Source organism: Miscanthus floridulus, chromosome 7, assembly GCF_019320115.1.
Source record: "Miscanthus floridulus cultivar M001 chromosome 7, ASM1932011v1, whole genome shotgun sequence".
NCBI lineage: Eukaryota > Viridiplantae > Streptophyta > Magnoliopsida > Poales > Poaceae > Miscanthus > Miscanthus floridulus.
Genome location: NC_089586.1, coordinates 36,443,824 through 36,462,149, shown reverse-complemented (window position 1 = coordinate 36,462,149; position 18,326 = coordinate 36,443,824). Strand labels below are relative to the sequence as shown.

The 18,326-nt window shown below is 43.3% G+C and overlaps 2 protein-coding genes and 1 long non-coding RNA gene across 3 annotated transcripts; 2 read left to right on the top strand and 1 right to left on the bottom strand.

The window, feature by feature from the left end:
* Nucleotides 1–603: 603 nt before the first annotated feature.
* LOC136466885 (serine/threonine-protein kinase EDR1-like) lies at nucleotides 604–8,639 on the top strand. The gene is made up of 9 exons (XM_066465399.1): nucleotides 604–920; nucleotides 2,447–2,515; nucleotides 2,610–2,710; nucleotides 2,827–2,905; nucleotides 2,989–3,087; nucleotides 5,367–5,435; nucleotides 7,659–7,708; nucleotides 7,794–7,970; nucleotides 8,062–8,639. Exons 1-9 carry the CDS (start codon nucleotides 837–839, stop codon nucleotides 8,144–8,146), a joined length of 813 nt encoding a protein of 270 aa, XP_066321496.1. The 5' UTR covers nucleotides 604–836; the 3' UTR covers nucleotides 8,147–8,639.
* Nucleotides 8,640–10,136: 1,497 nt separating this feature from the next.
* LOC136466886 (uncharacterized) lies at nucleotides 10,137–12,353 on the top strand. The gene is made up of 3 exons (XR_010761493.1): nucleotides 10,137–10,738; nucleotides 10,914–11,069; nucleotides 11,717–12,353. It is a non-coding gene; the product is annotated as an uncharacterized lncRNA (long non-coding RNA).
* A 2,912-nt stretch (nucleotides 12,354–15,265) lies between these two features.
* On the bottom strand, nucleotides 15,266–17,295 carry LOC136465355 (uncharacterized). Its single transcript, XM_066464120.1, has 4 exons — nucleotides 17,172–17,295; nucleotides 16,682–16,817; nucleotides 15,881–16,391; nucleotides 15,266–15,805 (listed from the first exon to the last, which is right to left on the bottom strand). Exons 1-4 carry the CDS (start codon nucleotides 17,293–17,295, stop codon nucleotides 15,266–15,268), a joined length of 1,311 nt encoding a protein of 436 aa, XP_066320217.1.
* Nucleotides 17,296–18,326: the final 1,031 nt, after the last annotated feature.

Below are 18,326 nucleotides of genomic sequence, written 5' to 3'. Positions count from 1 at the left end.
AACTTTCCTGTACTTACTCTCTTGAAGCGTTACTTCTGTTTTCTGATTTCACTTCCATATTCCCATTGGTCATCTTTTAAACCTTCTGAATACTAAATGGCACACAAACTACTTTTTTTCTTGGACACGCAGGAGAGCTGCATATCATTAGATTAAGAAGAATAATGGGTACAGAGAAACCTGAACAACACACAGTCACCCACACACACACACACCTAGGGAAAAACAGCATATGACACACCTATGAAAACATAAAAGCATGGCCATGACCAAAATACGTTAGTCCTCTGGCATCAGAGCAAGGAGATGTGAAATACCTCTAGCTCTGGCCAAACCCCACAACTTGAGCTACTCACTAGGGCGGGTGACAGAACTCTAGATGAGTTAGGAGCATCCCTATGGAAAACACGACGACTATGGCATACAAATACTACCATGCTAATGTTATTATCTCCTCCACTCCTAGATTAGTGCAATTCTAAAATATGGAAATTCAAATCCTTGTAATTTTCACAACTACACAAAGATACCTAAATGACACATAATACACTTTTCTTTGCATTAAATTTTCAAGTAACTTTTATCGATAAAGCTACAGCCAACAATCAATTTTCAAAATTTATCTTTGAGGGCCATGAAAAGCAAAAGTGAAAAGAATTATTGTGGATTAAAAAACAGTTAGTTAGACTTCACTCTGAGGCTCCCCATGTTAATTCCTCTCAAGTTCCTCTTCTTTTGGCATTTACTACTGTTATTGTTAGAGTAAACTTATTTTTGTGTTGTATTTTTGCAATTAATTGGTCTTTTCATTTCCGTGTACTATTTGTTTCTTGGCTATGGCAATCCCATGTCATAAACTTAGGATTTATATCGTTGCAGGTTCCTATGGGGAAGTTTATCATGCGGACTGGAATGGCACGGTAAGTCAGATATTCTGATAGCGCGTTCTTGCATGACATTTTGCTAGGGATTGAACATAGTGTACTATAAGCATTATTGATCATAAGATAACAAGAGATAGTTTAGTTGCTTATGCTGATAAATTGTTATATAGTAGTTGTCTTTATGCTTCAGTTCTAGTTTGTTTAATGAGTAAAAATGTGTGCTATCTATAGCTGATGGGTACACAGAGTTTGTGTCTTGCGGCTACAGGCATTGGAAACATTAGAAATTTAGCGTGTTTTTGAGATTGACAAATCCATGTAAGTGATGGGAAATCATGCTACTCTTCACCTGGTAGCTCATTGAGCATTTCACCTTCATTTTCCTGATTAGTTATTGCCTGGATTGCTGATGGCTGTAAAGTGTAAACCGAACCTTTGAGCAAGGCAAACAAAATTGCTGACATAATATTAAGAACCGAGTGATGTCTCTGTTGGTAGACCCTCCAGTTCAGAGGCTGCTCACCGCCCCAGTTATTGCCTGGATTGTTGATGGCTGTAAAGTGTAAACCGAACCTTTGAGCAAGGCAAACAAAATTGCCGACATAATATTAAGAACCGAGTGATGGTTCTGTTGGTAGACCCTCCAGTTCAGAGGCTGCTCACCGCCCCAGTTATTGCCTGGATTGTTGATGGCTGTAAAGTGTAAACCGAACCTTTGAGCATGGCAAACAAAATTGCTGACATAATATTAAGAACCGCGTAATGGCTCGGTTGATAGAGCCTCCAGTTCAGAGGCTGCCCACTGCCCACTGGGGCTCGAACCCTGGCGCTTGTAGGTTTTGCGTAAGTACCTTCCCTACAAGGTTAGGCATACACTTCTCTCTTATGACAAAGCCAAAGGATGGTTCTCCCCATCGTCAAGTTTTTCTTCTTCTTTTCTCTTCTCTGTAACTGTGATATCTGCTGAAGATATGGTTCTGATTTCTGAAGAACTCACACATACTAACATTTTGTATTAACATTCTTCCCTCCACTAAATCTACCCAAGCATGGAATGACATGATTACATGCGATTATACATTAGGCAATGGCGTTACACGTTTGAGCAATTCCTGTAGCTGCAAAGTTTGATAACCTTCTTAAACAGAGCCATCTTTATATCATATGTGGATAAGCATTAATTGATAGCAGGCAAGCATTGTGCATCAGGTTTTGCTCCTAACAAGGCAAAAAAAAATGTTTAAGTTTGCCTGCACCAGTTTACCTTTATGTACATATTAGCGTATAGAGAAAACTGAACTAGGAATCATGTGACGCACAAGTCAATAATTATGAGCATGTTGCATGTGTATCAAATTGAGCTGTCAGCATGATCTACAGTCCATATGCTTTAACATTACTAGGAAGTAGGAACCTTCAGATTAAACATTCAAAAGGTCTTTTCTTATCTTCAAGAATACGTATTTCAGTTGGCCAATTCTATGGAGGAACATATGCAATCTTCCCTCGACTTCTGATTATTTGGGAGTTTCTGTTCTGATGTATTTTCCTGTAAATTCCAGGAGGTTGCAGTGAAGAAATTTCTTGACCAGGATTTATCAGGTGTTTCACTAGAGCAATTTAAATGTGAAGTAAGTTAAATTTTAACACATGCATCTCTGTTCCAACTGGAGCTTAATGATTGGTTCTTTTCCCTCAGCTAAGATTATGTTTGTTACATTTTAGGTGAGAATAATGTCAAGGTTAAGGCATCCCAATGTCGTTCTTTTCTTGGGATATGTGACACAACCTCCTAATCTCTCTATATTAACTGAGTACCTCCCAAGGTTTGTACAAGCTCCTCTATTTCTAGTCAAAATGGCAACTGATAATTTCAACCTATCTTGGCATGATATTATGAATACGAAGAGTTCTCACAGCAGTACAACAATCTTTTTTTTAGGGGGAGTCTATATCGCCTGTTGCATAGGCTAAATAGTCGAATTGATGAAGTAAGGAGGCTAAAAATGGCACTAGATGTGGTAAAAACTTGGGCAAGGTTTTTGTGTTTAATACATACATGGTGGCTTGTTCTTTGCAGCTGTTTAATATTGTATTCTTTCAGGCAAAAGGGATGAACTACCTGCACTCTAGCCATCCTACCATTGTTCACCGTGACCTGAAATCCCCCAATCTTTTAGTGGATAAAAATTGGGTTGTTAAGGTGACTTTCCCTTCTATACCATCTCGCAGCTATTTTCTTGCTAGGGTGTTTCATCTGGAGACCTATTGCTGTTCACCACACTAGTCATAGCAGACCAGTGTTGGGGGTAGGGATGGCTGTGCCCTATGCAGCACGGATACGGATACGCTTATCGGTATCGGAAGGACACGGATACGCGGATACGGCAATTTCCCAGAAAACACGATACGTGGATATGTTTTACAATTTTTTTAATAAATAAGTAATAATGTAAATTAAAATTCTGAAAGTCTATAACTTGAGTAATCACTAATCAATTAATCATTAGTTCAGTACCCTACATGCAATCATACGTGATATATACATCACCAGATTACCTTGTAGGTATCTTGTTTTCACAGATGATCCAAGTCCAACCATACTGGATGAATCCCCAATTACTAAAATTCTAGAACATGAGAAGTCAGGAACAGAGAGCCCCCCTATCGTATGTTGTGGTTGTGGCCGGTGGCCACAGACCCGATGCTAGGACCCAAATTTGGAGAGGTCATCTACTGCATGCAAGCAATCAAGCATGGCCAATACTAATCAGGGAGGGTACAAACAAAACCAAGCAACAAAAACTGCAGCAGAGTAGATCCAGAATGGGGAAGGGGATGTACTCATGGGATGTCGCCAGGAGCTTGCTTTGTTGTTGAATCGTCCTCTCCCCTGCATTGCGGGAGCTGGCTGCGGCCATGGCGGACTGGTGGGTGCTCCCCAGTGCGGCAGTTTGGAGGAGGGGAGAAGTCAAATGATGGCTCAGATCTAAATTGGATTGGGGAGGGAGAGGAACTCACCTAAGCAGGGGGCACGAGGCAGGGTGCAGTCTCCGACCCGCCGTCGCAGGGGCTCGTTGCTGGAGGCGGGGTGCAGCTCTTCGTCGCTGTCGCGGGGGCTCCTTGTCGCCGGCAAGGGCGGAGGCTGGTCGCCGGCGGGCTGCGGACACGGGCGCTGCGTGGGGGAGTTGGCTTGTCGGGAGGCGGAGGCGGCTGCGTGAGGCGGACTGCGCGTGGGAGGGGTCGGGAGTAGGGCAAAGGCAGAATGGGATGGTGGTAAGTTGGGCTGGGCCGTATCGACTGGGCCGAAACGTTTCCTTTCCTTAGTTTCCAGCCCAAATAAGCAGGGATACGCGGACACGCCGCGGATACGTATCCCGGCCGTATCCTAGGCGTATCCGTATCGGATACATATCCGATACGGGATACGCACCTTCCCTGCCGTATCCGTGTTTCTGAGGCTGTGCCTATCCCCCCCTCCATGTAAAAAGGCCCAGCGCCTAATTGTCCGAGGATCTGTATGTAAATTTGTGAACCAAAGGGGGTCGGGAGGAAGATTGCCTCCTCCCTCCTCCCTTATAAATAGAACCCAAGGGGCAAGGGCTAAGGTGCTTCTGTACTTTTCCCAAACCCTATTATTGGAGCACTTACTCTCTTTCCTGTGCGGGACTAGTTCTCGAGCTTCCCCCTCGCCCCGGATGAAGGGACCTCTGTCCTGGTTGGTGAGGGTGCGAACGAAGGGCTATAACCCCACAACCAGAAATACTGTAGTGATAAAATGTTTGATTTAAAGAGTGCTTTTAGCTTGTTGCTTCTGTGTATGTAACTAATAGATTGATTGCTTGCACTGTTTAATAGTCAGTGTCAATGATCAGTTTGCATGGTGCACTGTTATCCAATCTCAATGATACACGAAACCCCTGAACCTTTGAATTATGATTTAATTGGAGTAAAGCAAATACTGGATTCCATGTACATTATCTGTGGGGTATTTCTTGTTAGCATTGTCTCAATATGTAATATAGTACTCCATCTGCTCCAAATTATAGTTCACTTTGGCTGTCCTAAGTCAAACTTCTAACTTTGACCAAGTTTATAGAAAAAATGCACCAACACCTACAACACCAAATTAGTTTCATAAAACTCTCCATGTAATATGTTTATAGTGCATTTATAAGTAATATATTTTCCTAAAAACTAGTCAAAGTTAGAGAAGTTTGACTTAGTGAACTATAATTTGGAACAGAGGGAGGATTGTTTATCAGTTTAGAACAAGACATGCATTGTTCATTATTGTTGTTTATTTACCTTTTATTATTATTATTTAGCAACAAGTAACTTGTTCCGTGCCTTCCCCAAACACTCTGAAGTAGTAGTTACTTTGGAGGAATCCATGTTCATTATGCATTCATTTTACGCTTATATCACCAAAACTTCATCTTGGAGCTCAGCATAATATGCATTTCTACCTTTTCTTGGCAGGTGTCTGACTTTGGCATGTCAAGGTTGAAACATCATACTTTTCTTTCCTCTAAGTCAACTGCTGGAACAGTAATACCCCTCACCCGTTAATGTTTTTATTTGTTCATATGGATTGTTTTATTATCTGAGATGACACTCCTAATCACAAAAAAGTGGTACTTCCGACCTTTGGAAAACAACTTTGACTATTACTTTTTCGTTGCAAAATAGTTATAAAGCTTAGTGAAAATGAACTTCAATAAAGCTCTGTTTTGAGACAAATCTGCCTGTGTCATTTTCAAATATCCAAACCCAATAAAAGTAATTTCTAACCAAACTGAATATTTGACTTAAGATAAGCCCAAAGCTTCACTTATTTGTGACTGGAGGGAGGATAAACATAGAATATACTACAGCTAACAGCTAGAACACTGAACCTACGGATTCACCAAATGAAAGAGGTGTTAAGCAAGGCAGGAAAGAATAACACAAGCACACCTCATTTAGACAAACTTAATTAAGACAAAAGGTGAGAAAATTGTAGTTGGCATTCATGATGAGCGGATTCTGATTATACTATCCTCTTGCTCAATGCTAAATTGCCAACTGAAACATGACACATGTTCTAACGTAAAAATGCATCATTGTTTTGTAGATCATTAGAGTACTCATTTCTTGCTCAATGCTAAATTGCCAACTGAAACATGACACATGTTCTAACGTAAAAATGCATCATTGTTTTGTAGATCATTAGAGTACTCGTTTTGGAATTAGCTAGGAAGGGATACTGAATTCTTTTAAGCATTAGTTAGAGTACTTGTTTTTTGAAGGGCGGGCCTGGTGCAAGCTGTAGAGTCTTACCGCTTGTGACCAGGACGGTCCCGGGTTCGAGTCGCGGACTCCTCGCATTGCACAGGCGGGGGTAAGGCTTGCCACTGACACCCTTCCCCAGACCCCGCATAGAGCGGGAGCTCTCTGCACTGGGTACGCCATTAGAGTACTTGTTTTTGGCAAAAGGGCCTCTAGCTGAGTTGGTTAGGTGGCAAACGGGCCTCAGGTCCTGGGTTGAACTCCCCGTGGGAGCGAATCTTCAAGCTGGGGTTAAAAAATCCTCTCGTCTGTCCCACGCCAAAGCACTGGTCTAAGTTCCGGCCTTGGTCGTGATCGTTCTCACATGGGATGTGGTGCCGCTGTGTTTAGGTGGGGCAGGGGTTCCGGGGTTTTCTAATGCAAATACCTAGGGGCTGTCTTAACCCCCCAGGTCGAGTTTTTTTAAGTACTTGTGTTGGGATAGGCTGGGAAGGGAGACGCCATTATTCTGTAGAGCATTAGAATACTCACTTTGGAATTGGTTCGGAGCGGCAATATAGTGCTGGCAAACTATTCGAAAACTATTCGAAACACAACATTTGAGCATGCAAATCCAAAATGCACATGCACTTGATCTAGGTCTAATACATGACTACAGAAAATTTCTTCTTTTGCAAATAGCAAAGCTATCTTGGAATTAAATTGATTTCTGGTTGCATAGGGACACAAATCTGCACAAGTGAAATATTTCCCATAGTTCCATATCTGAGGAAGCTGCATCATGCATTACGTGGACCCTCTTTGGATCAGCTAGAACTTGTGTATTGTGGCTTTAAAAGTTCTAGCCGATCCTGTTAGACATATATGTGTTATGTATGCGTGTATATAGCTGGCTGGGCCTGGGCCGTGTGCCACCTGCCCTCCTATAGCCTGCCGGCCTTCTCTGTTTGTTATGGATAGGAATAGGGGATGAGATCTTGTTTGGTTATGTTTCTATAAACCCAAGATCTCTGGACTACATATACATGTACCCCTGTACCTTGATTAATCAACCTGCTATTTCCACGCAATCCCTATTTGCTTTCAGGTCCGAACAGGTCAGCTTGTGGAAGCAGCTTTTAATCCACAAGCTCTAGTTATCCAAGCAGCTTTTAACAGTCTCTAGTCCAGATTGTGACAATCCCACAATCCATGTTCCCCTAACCTTTTCCAGCTTTTAACAGTCCACAATTTACAAGCCAGATTTTTATAATCTCCAGCTTGTCCAATGGGGACTTAATCCTCAGCATGATTATTTCATGTGTCTATGTTTAACTTAAAACCACTGCTTTTGTTTAATGGAAAAACAAATAGATACATAGACATTGGTTCCAGATTTTGTTATTGATGCCCTATGTTCTACAAGAATATTGCCTTCCGTTTGTTTTCTTGTTCTGCATCGCATGTTTTCTATAAATAAACCTATAATCACGTCTTTACTAAGCATTTTCTGTTGGCCTGCAGCCAGAGTGGATGGCACCTGAGGTACTGCGAAATGAACCATCTAATGAGAAGTGAGTAGTTGAGTTGCACGGACATGTTGCTCTTTTCAATTGCTGCTGTTTCAGCGAAAATTGATGTTTTTTGTGCTGGCTTTAGGTGTGATGTCTACAGTTTTGGAGTAATCCTGTGGGAGCTAGCAACCATGCGTGTACCATGGAGTGGGTTGAATCCAATGCAAGTTGTAGGAGCAGTTGGATTCCAGAACAGACGACTAGACATTCCCAAGGATGTGGATCCGCAGGTGGCTAGCATAATATCTTCATGTTGGGATAAGTAAGACTCATTAACCCCCACCCCCACCCCCTCCCTGCGTGGTCGCCCCACTGATGCTGAACCCCATTTTTTTCCTCTTTTTTTTTTGCAGCGATCCGAGCAAAAGGCCAGCGTTCTCCCAGCTCTTGTACCCTCTAAAGCAACTACAGCATTTAGTTGTTACAGAAAGCTGCTGACATACGTTTCCTGAGACAAATCTCAGGACACATATATTCAGATATTTAAGCTGTCACAGGGCAAAATTTTCATTTTGAAGCTCGTGGAGGTATATTCAGAATCTCTGCGGTATAGATGTGTTTGGGCGAAGGTTCTACACATCACCTTGTGAAAATGTGAGTCTCTGAAGCTGTGCAAAGGCGCTGCTGGAGAAAGCGTAGTGTGTAGTTTCAAGTGAAGAAAAGTGGTGCGACACGAAGTGCTCTGTGCCATGGTAAATAATTGTTCAGTTCTGGATTTGAACGGGTGATTCTGAAAATCGGAATTCACCACAAAGATAGGATCTTGAAGTTTTTTTTGCCTTGTCTTACAAAAGATGAAAAGAGAGGTCAAAATTTCATGGTGTCTGCAAAAAGTTGCAGCCCGATGCCATGTGCAAAATGTATATCATGTATACTGATGCTACCTTGCGTCTTTGTGAATGTGAATTTTAATACTTTTGGTTCCCTTAAAGAGGACACCTGACTAAAAGTATACACTATCGATTCGCCTAAATTTTGCTTTGGAAAGGCAAACATAAAATTCAGATGTGACTTTGGCACTACTACTCGGGAGGAGGAAGATGTTAGTTTGGAAGGTCAAGTAGTGTCTAGGAAGGATACCTTTCGATATTTAGGATCAATGCTACAGAGGGACGGGGATATTGATGAAGATGTTAGCCATAGAATCAAAGCAGGGTGGATGAAGTGGCGGCAAGCGTCTGGTGTTTTATGTGACAAAAGGGTATCACAGAAGCTAAAAGGCAAGTTTTATAGGACGGCGATTAGACCTGTTATGTTGTATGGAGCAGAATGTTGGCCAACGAAAAGACGACATATTCAACAGCTAAGTGTCGCGGAAATGCGTATATTGCGTTGGATTTGCGGTCATACAAGAAGGGATCGAGTTCGGAACGATGATATACGTGAGAGATTAGGGGTAGCGCCAATTAAAGGAAAGCTTGTCCAACACCGGTTGAGATGGTTTGGACATGTGCAACGGAGACCTCCAGATGCACCGGTGCGTAGTGGAATCCTAAGTCAGGATAGTAACGTGAAGAGAGGCAGAGGAAGACTGAAGTTGACTTGGGTAGAGGCAATAAAAGGAGACTTGAAATGATGAAATATACCCAAAGACTTAGCCTTAGATAGGAGTGCTTGGAAGACAGCTATTCACGTGCCTGAACCTTGATTGCTTCTGTTGGGTTTCAACTCTAGCCTACCCCAACTTGTTTGGGACTTAAAGGCTTTGTTGTTGTTGTCGTTCGATAGGCGTTTGGAACTTTTGGGTTCTGGTTGAATTCAAGTACTATTTGTTCGATGATTTTGCAATTCAATCCCATTTCGCCTGGAAAAAGTGCTACAGCTAGTCTGAGGTCCTCGTCATCTCATTTGGATGATCGAAGTCGGCAGCTCGCTGCAGTGAGATATCGCGGCACCTATTTTTTTGAAAGCGTAAAATTTTTCATTTCTCCAAGACAGTACAGAGATGGGGCAGAACGAGGCCCATTGAAAGTTCTCCAGATCGTGCCACCATTACATGTTACATGTGAGAACTCCATACAGTTACGAAACTGATCCCATGTGATTATTTCCATCCCTCTGTTTCAAATAATAGTCAATTCTATTATGGGGATATCGATTTTACTACATATCTAGACATGCATTATATTTTGGTGTGTAAAAAACTTGTGTAACTGAAAAGCTTGAACGACTTGTAATTTGGAACAGAAGGAGTAGCATCTGTTTATTTCGGCTGTCCTAAGTCAGTTTTCTTTTAATTTTGTTCAACATTTACAACATCAAATATGTTATATATATATATATATATATATATATATATGTGTGTGTGTGTGTGTGTTGATAGAGCATTTATTTAATTTTAAACTTGTAAACGTCAACCTCTGTATTTAGAAATTTAATTAAAACTAGAGAAGTTTAACTTATGATAAACAATATTGTTTCAAAAAAAAAAACTTAGGACAAACAGTAATGTGGAACGGAGTGTCAGGGCAATATTCTGAGACAACTGCTCCAGTACTCCTCCTTTAAAAAAAAGCACAAATCTTAAACACAGCCCATTAAGCTAATTAATTATTTTCTTATTTATTTGTTGCTTGGGTCACGGTTGGGCTGAACCCGTCACCCAGCCCCCCATCGGCTCTCACATCCTTTCTTCCGTGCCGCACCGTTACTTCGTCGAAGGAGGAGACGGCGTTGGCCATTACCGAGCAGCGGCAGCTGGCGGACTGAACCAGGGGCGGCAGCTCCTCCCCCTCCTCTCCCGATCCCATTTCGTTGCGCTGGCAGCTCGGCGGCACCGTCCGATTTTGCGTGCCCGCGCCTCCAGCCACGTCCTCGACTAGCGGCGCGTGAGATTTGGGGTCAGGTCCACGTCCTCGACGGGGCTAGGTTCGGCGGTGACGCCGGTGGCGGCGACAACTGCGGGTCACCACCGAGCGGGTCAAGGATGGAGGCCCAGTGAGCCCTTCCCTTCAATCTGATTTGTTCTGATTGCCTCGATGGCGGCTGCATGGACTCCTCTCGGAGGCAGGCCAGCTCGTGCCATTCAACGTAATTCCTGCTTCTCTTTACTGTCGCATCTATCTCGTTTGTGTCAGTGACAGGCCGCGATTTTGTATCTGGTTTAGTTCTCCATCAAGTTAGACCTTATGCATACCTGTGTATTTCCATTAAAAAAAGATCAGTACATGTTTCATTAATTCATCTACATGATTCTACGTTACAGCTTCCAAATTTGTACAGTGTGCAAATCAATGAGGCAAGCCAGGACTAGCCTCCTGGTTAGTTTAACAATCTAAGAAGTGGGAAGCAAAGACGAGATCCTGCCAATTTGGACACCATGCAATTTGTTGAGGATCTCTGTATAACACTTTTAAAACAGGTAATGATCAGCACTTCACTTGAATATTCTATCTTAACCAAGGAATCTTCAGACAGTCACTTAAATCTGAATGGAGCTCAGAAAACAATTCGCATGCAAGACCAAAAATATTCTGTTGTCATGACTAAACATCTTTAAACAAAGATACAAAATACAGAAGAAAACCCATTTGACTGAAACGCAAACTGATTACAAGAGAACTTTTAGGTAAAGGTTTGCATGCTTAAGCATGTTCATTACACAACTACAGATTGCATTTGGCTTGAAAAACAAATACAGGAATAGCATGACTTTTTCAAGAATCAATTCTAATGTGCATGTGCGTTACATATGATTTACTGTGGCATCAATGTACTAATTTCAAAAGGTAGTCAGCACTCTGCATTGCAAATTTGACAATTCAGGCTGATATGGATTATTATCAATAATTGAGACAATTCAGACAGAGTCAGACAGAGACAGGTCAAATAGCTATACATGCTTTTTTTTTCAAGCTCACCAGAGTTAGTTGTATAAATGCTTTAAAAAACTTTATTTATTCTTTCTGCTAAGTGAATAGTTACAGAATTACTAAATTAATCTTGACCTTGGAAACAAGATGAGCCTGAACAATTCGTTTTTCAGTTCAACTTTTCAATGCTTTTCAGGTACATCAACTCCATGGAGGATGTGATCAAGAAGATGTGCATGCAGATGGAGTTTGATTTTTTTTTTTTTTTGAACTACTCAGATTGTGTACCCAGCAGCAGCAAGCAGGAAGACGCCACGGTCGACAGGCGACGTACCCACTGCTGCAACCGGACACTAGGAGCAACCAGCAATGCGAGGATGACCAGCATGATGAGCTGATGGCGAGGCAAGCTGTGGAAGCACTGTTCCTCCCCTGGTTCGGTTGCCTTGTGTGGCAGCAGGCAAGGTGTGGTGGCACTGTTGGATATGGCGTCAGGAGGTCGGAGCCTCCACCCACATGTTATTTGTTATTATGCTTATAGGTTCTGAGGAAAATAGACATGATTTTGTGACAATTAGATGACATTCTGAAATCTTTTGAATGATTTTGTACTTGGATCATCTTTTACACTGTCATAGATCACATATCTGCAATGAGAACTAATAGAATGCTCGACGTCTTACACTTAGTTGTCACGATGACTTTACTACCACTATACAGGCGCGCACTTTGAAGTGAAGCTTCTGTTCATCTTTTCGTCAAGCATTCAGAGCAGTTCATATACGGCTCTAGAAAAGACTGAACTGAACTTCTCTATAGCTTCTGTTCATCTTTGCATGCCATTTTCTTGATGGGCTTTCATATATTGCTAATCTGCATTCAGGTGGAGGCGTAGAATTTTCTTCGTCTCAGCTTTATTGTACTTACAAACGAGACCTGTCGAGTGCCTGCTTCTCTATATCTCAGCTCTTTCCCTTCCTCTGTCAACAAAATTCTGCTCTTGGCTGTAGAGAATTTGACTGTAGAGAGCAAACAGTAGGGGAGCGGTTCCATCCCAAGTGCGATGCGTTTGGTTTGAGAGCAAATGAGAGTGGAGCGGTTCCATCCCAAGTGCAGAGTTGAATCATTATTTGATCCAGAGTGTTTGTCATCCTAATGCCTAGAGTTCAACTATATCTTTTAGTATGTGTTTGGTTGGAGAGCAAACATAAACATAGCAGTTCCATCCCAATTTCTCGAGTGTTTAGTTTATGCACATCAGGGATAGGTAAAGATGGCAACGTGCGTGGTGCCCGCGGATACTATCTTCTTACGCCCGCGCCCGCCAGCTAAATCTCTCGCCCGCGCCCGCGCCCGCGACCCGCCACGGGCAACAAACCACGCCCGCGCCCTCCATCCGCGGGCATGAAATGCCCGCGGGCATGCCCGTGTGCCCGCCAGGTTGAGCATATACATAAATCATAGTGCATTACAAGAGATACGAAGATACATATTCACAACAAATCATGTATATATACATATATTTGCTTGTAGGTCCCACATGTCAGACCTGTGGAGCGGGTCTGGCGGATAAGCGGGCGAGGATAGCAAATTTCTTTGCCCGCGAAGAACTATCCTCTAGGTTTAGGATGGTGCCCGCGCCCGTGCCCGCGGGCAAGAAGTGGTGCCCGTATCCTTGCCCATCGGGTCCCATGCCCACGGGCATGCGGGCATTCTGTGCCCGTTGCCATCTTTAGGGATAGGATCCCACCAGAGAATATTTCCTCAGTATCCTTCATTGGATCGCTTTCTTTCTTCGGCCGAACGAAGCCATCCCTCCACGATGACATGGAGCGCCTTCTCTCTCCCTCTCTCCTCTCTTGTGCATGCCTCCCTCTCTCTTATGTGCTTGGTGGGCTAGCAGCGCGTGAGGGTTTGTGGCGCGTGCTCACATTGACGGGGAGTGAGAGCAGGCACGTGCTCTCGAGAGGGCGGCGCTGGCAAGTGCACGCGGGCGTGCGAACGACGGAAGAGCTATGAGAAAGAGAAAAAGGATTGGTTGGCAATAGAGCTACCATGATTGAGATGGAGGGTATAAGGGGCTGTTTGGTTTCTGCAGGAACTCCTAAAATTCATGTCACATCGAATGTTTTGACACATGCATGGAGTATTAAATATAGACTAATCACGAAACTAATTGCATAACTTGTGACTAATTTGCGAGACGAATCTTTTAAGCCTAACTAGTTCATGATTTGACAACGTGGTGCTACAATAAACATGTGCTAATGACAGATTAATTAGACTTAAAAAATTCGTCTCGGAAATTAGCCTCCATCTATGTAATTGGTTTTATAATTAATCTATATTTAATGCTCCTTATTAGTATCTAAACCTTCGATGTGACATAAATTTTAGGAGCGACTAAAGAATCAAACACCCCCTAAATACCCCCACTCCCAGAGCTATCCGTTTGAACTCTATCCAATGAAACTAATCCAGTGAGTGTCCAACTAGCCGTTACTATGTAGGACAATAGCTTATAGTCTGGTGCTAGGCACTAACTAATCCGGTGGCCAATTATTCTATCTAGAACCTCTCTGCAGACCATGGGATCAATCCGGTGAACCATCAAACCCAGTCTGGCTAGCACGTAGCTTATAGTCCGGTGCTGCCCTGACCAAGGCCCTAGACTAATCCGGTGCATGTTGTAAACCTACATTCTCTTGTATTTTAATGGCGCGTTTGTGCACCTAGACCAGCACGGCCTAGCCAGCCCAAACGGATCAGGCGTGGGCAGGCCTGCCCCAACTGCTGCAACACAGCTTGTTTGTGCACCTGTATCGATTCAGCCCGGCCCAGGCGAGCTGGTGTTTGTGACCCAATACTCAGCCGGGCTCAAATGCCAACCGCCACCAACTGCCGAGCACAGATTGTGTTTGTCAGCTGCTGTGCTCGGCCTGGCCTAAAGAGAAGGAAGAACAGCATGATCAATAGAGAAGCAAACACTTTGAATGAAAATATACAAAAGACATAGGCCTCAGACTAATTCCATTTAATCAACACATACATTGCCGGCTACATTGCATAATCAAAGAAGCAAATTAAGAACAGTAGCAGAATTAAGTAGTTTGGCAAGCCGAGAAGGGCAACAAGTTAACAGAAAAGAGAGTACATGAATCAAAGTGGCATGTAGCCAGCTAATGCAGTCATCCTATTGTGTCATCATCGGCCTAATTAAAACAATAGCTGTGGCACATGAACAGCTTGAGTGACAGACCAACTACAACCATAAACAAGATCAAGATGATAGCATTTTTGCAACAGCCTTGCAGCCCAGGTGAATAAGGATAGATTTCAGAACCTTGAGCTACAAAAACCATCAAAACAAGAATAAGGTAGCCACCTCATGTTTGTTTTATGCATCATAGGCCTTTAAATCCCACAGTTACCACCAGGGCATAAACAACACAAATAGGCAACTAGTTATCAAATAAAAAGTAGCCAACAGAGGCTACAAATAAGTTTCTTACAATACCAAGTTCAGCCCAACAGCCAAGGGTTCAAATGTTCCTAAATCATTGCCTATTGTTAGCCACCCTCCTAGGCAAACTACACCATCAAGGTCAGGTGTCAAAAGAACAAGCAGACTGCACAAAAGCTCATGTTGTCAAAAAAAAAAAGAGAGTGGGTGAGGGGGTGGAGGAACTATACATTTCTACAGTCAACCCCCTCCTGGCCTTCTAGCCCTTCATGTGTAGTGGAACTACATATAGTAGTTTTTGGCCAGGAAGGTCCTAAGCCAAAGGGCCCTGTGGGCATCACTCATGTTCACAAAGCCCCTACCTTGGGCCTTGTTGTCCAGGAGGAAGGTGTAGGCAACAATAAGTGCCTCCTCACTAAAGCCAGGCATCTCCATCACAGCAAGGTACATATTGGCATCAACATGGGCAGGTCCAGTCTCCCTAAGAGCATTGGCCACATTGTTCACAGCATCTGACATGTTAGTCAACATGAGCATCTTCTCCTCAGAGAAGTTCCCTCTCCTCCTCTTTGGGCCAGCAGCTGAGGAGGTAGAAAGCAGTTCAGTGGCCTTGCTATCCCCTCCCTGTTCACTGGGAACTATCGTGTGGGTCAAAGGAGGACCATCAGCCTTGGCACCAACACTGTCAGCCTGGTTCTGCCCTAAGGCTTCACCAGACCCAAGTGCAAACTTGCCTGTGGCCATGGCATTAGCAAAGATAGCCTCCATCTCAGTGTAGAACCTAATAGGGCAGTTAATAAACTCTGCATCTTTAGGATGGTCCTGTAGGGTTGGGCAAATGTAGTTTAAGAAAGGCAAATGTAGGTAGTCAAGGCAAAGACGAGATCAAATTGCTACCTTGTAGTGGCCAAGGTAGTGCTCTTGCTCAAGCATGATAGCATGAGCCTGGTCATCCCAAAGAGCACCACTAAGGTCCTTCAGCTTGCTCACCCTAGCCCATTTCTGCCTCCACTTCCTCAAGTGGTTGTACACTTGAGTTGGGCTAACAACCTCCCCACATAACAGCTTGAGGGCTTTGGCCACAGAATTCACATCTTTGTCCTTAAAAACCTTGTCAGGCCTGCTACCATCACTAACAAGGGCAACCATCCTCCTTAGCACAAAGCCAGAGGTGGTGTTGGTCCACCTCATTGCCCTCACAGCCCCATTCCCAGCCACAGGAGCAGCAACATCAACAGGGTTTGCTGCACCTGGAGCAGCACCAGCACCAGCACCAGCTGCAACAGGGGCAGCAGCACTAGCATCAGCACCAGCTACAACAGGGGCAGAACCACCATTGATGAGCTGCTCCATCACTGAAGTACCAGCAACAAACCCACCCTCAAATGCACCTGAATCCATCCTAGGGCTGGCATGTAATAAAATCAACAACAGAATGAATCAAGAACAGACTGATAGCAATATTAACAGTTGCATGAATAAACAACAGACTGACAGATCATGAAGAACTAAATGATTCAAGAACAGACTTACAGTAAGATTAACAACAACATAATGAATGAAGCATAAAATTGGTCTCAGCTTTGTCCACCAAATTATTACATCACCATGACACACACATGAGTTCCATAGCAGGGTACAGAAGCTAAATTCAAGAACATATTACATCAAATAGTGTTTGTTCCCCTCCCTTCCCACATAGCATTGCAAATGGCATCCCTTATTTCAGCCATGTCAACAGAGTCTTGGTCCAGATGGGCTGGGGGCAGGTTGGTTGGATCAGCAGAAGCAGTGAAACCTTCCTCATCAGGCACTACTTCATCAATGCCAAAACCTAGGATCCAGTTGTGCAAAATGGCACAGGCAACAAGCTTCACTTGTGTCCTATACTTGTGGAAGGGTTTGTTGTCCAAGATCCTAAACCTGCCCTTCAGTGCACCTATAGCCCTCTCCACAGTCACTCTAAGTGATGAGTGTCTAAGGTTGTAGAGCTCCCTTGCATTGGTGGACCTATTCCTTGGGCCATACTCAGACAAATGGTACCTAACCCCCCTGTAGGGAGGTAGGAAACTATTTTTGCATGCATACCCAGCATCTACCAAGAACATTTTACCTACACAAGACATCTACTGTGAGAGTGTGTGTTAATAGGTCATGGAATATGTAATTAGTGTTGGTGTGCAATTACCTTCTGGCAAACTCAAGCCATCTTCCCTGGCTACAGCATCTGCCAAAACAGTTGCATCATGGGCAGAGCCCTCCCAGCCAGCCAGGACATAAGTGAATTTTAGATCACAATTCACAGCTACCATCATATTTTGGGTGGGATCCTTTTTCCTACCCCTGAAAGCTTATTGCATGCGCCTAGGAACCCTTGCTAGGAAATGAGTGTCATCTATAAAGCCAATGACATCCTAAAAAGCATGGGTCAGTCATTGCAACAGGTCTAATGTAACTAATGAACCCAGGGTATACAATTACCTTAAAATATGGATTCCATGTATGGCTTCCAAGAATCTTTGGGTGAGTGGTAGTGCTAGCTAGCTTTATCATTTCATTCCTAAGCTCACCCACAGCATACAACACCTGATGGAAGTGCTTGTGGACAGTTTGGATGGACCTCCTAAAGGACTGGTGGACAATCCTAAATCTTTGGTTGTGCCCTACAACATGTAAAAACATGGCAACCTACTCTTCTACTGACACCCCCTCCCTATCAGTGACAAGACTCCTCTCTCTAAAAGTTCTCACTAACTTAAAAAAAGCAGCTCTCTTCATCCTAATCATAGAAATACACTCTGAATTAGTGGAGTTGTATATCATTCTCAGTGTTCTCTGTCTGTGCTGTTCATTTTCATCCCTAATCAGGGCCAGTGCTATAGGATCAGGCAGTGGGGTTTCAGGTTCAGGGGTTTTCCTTTTCAGCCTAGTGGATACAAAGGAAACCATAACAACAGTCAAGGCAGCTGCCTTCCTACACAACATGTCATGGCTCAAAGACAGATCCATCTACAAGCATGTAAAAATGTAACATGATTTTAGCTTAATGTACCCTGCTATGCATCAACATGAATGTGAAATGAATGCATATGAACAAAAGCACGGCTGCATCTTGTATGTGATGCCTCCCAGTGCTAAATTTGGACAACATCATCGACCAATGATGGAACAAAAAACTCAGAGTAATAGTAATCAGAAACAGATCAACATCCCTAACAGATCAAGAACAAGGTACAAGTAACACTAACAACTGCATCAAATAGTTATGAACAGCAAGGTACAATACTAATCTAAAATAGATCAACAACCCTAACAGATCATGATCCCAACAGATCAAGAACAG

Excerpts from the sequence above, each read along its gene's own strand:
- LOC136466885 (XM_066465399.1), top strand. The coding sequence starts at position 837 with ATGGCAATCCCATGTCATAAACTTAGGATTTATATCGTTGCAGGTTCC. Across the intron at positions 2,906-2,988 it reads TAAAAATGGCACTAGATGTG|GCAAAAGGGATGAACTACCT; the intron begins GTAAAAACTTGG and ends GTATTCTTTCAG. Across the intron at positions 5,436-7,658 it reads CTAAGTCAACTGCTGGAACA|CCAGAGTGGATGGCACCTGA; the intron begins GTAATACCCCTC and ends GTTGGCCTGCAG.
- LOC136465355 (XM_066464120.1), bottom strand. The coding sequence starts at position 17,295 with ATGGTAGCTGTGAATTGTGATCTAAAATTCACTTATGTCCTGGCTGGC. Across the intron at positions 16,818-17,171 it reads TGGCTTGAGTTTGCCAGAAG|GTTTTGGCATTGATGAAGTA; the intron begins GTAATTGCACAC and ends ACTGGATCCTAG. Across the intron at positions 16,392-16,681 it reads GATGCCATTTGCAATGCTAT|CCCTAGGATGGATTCAGGTG; the intron begins GTGGGAAGGGAG and ends ATTACATGCCAG.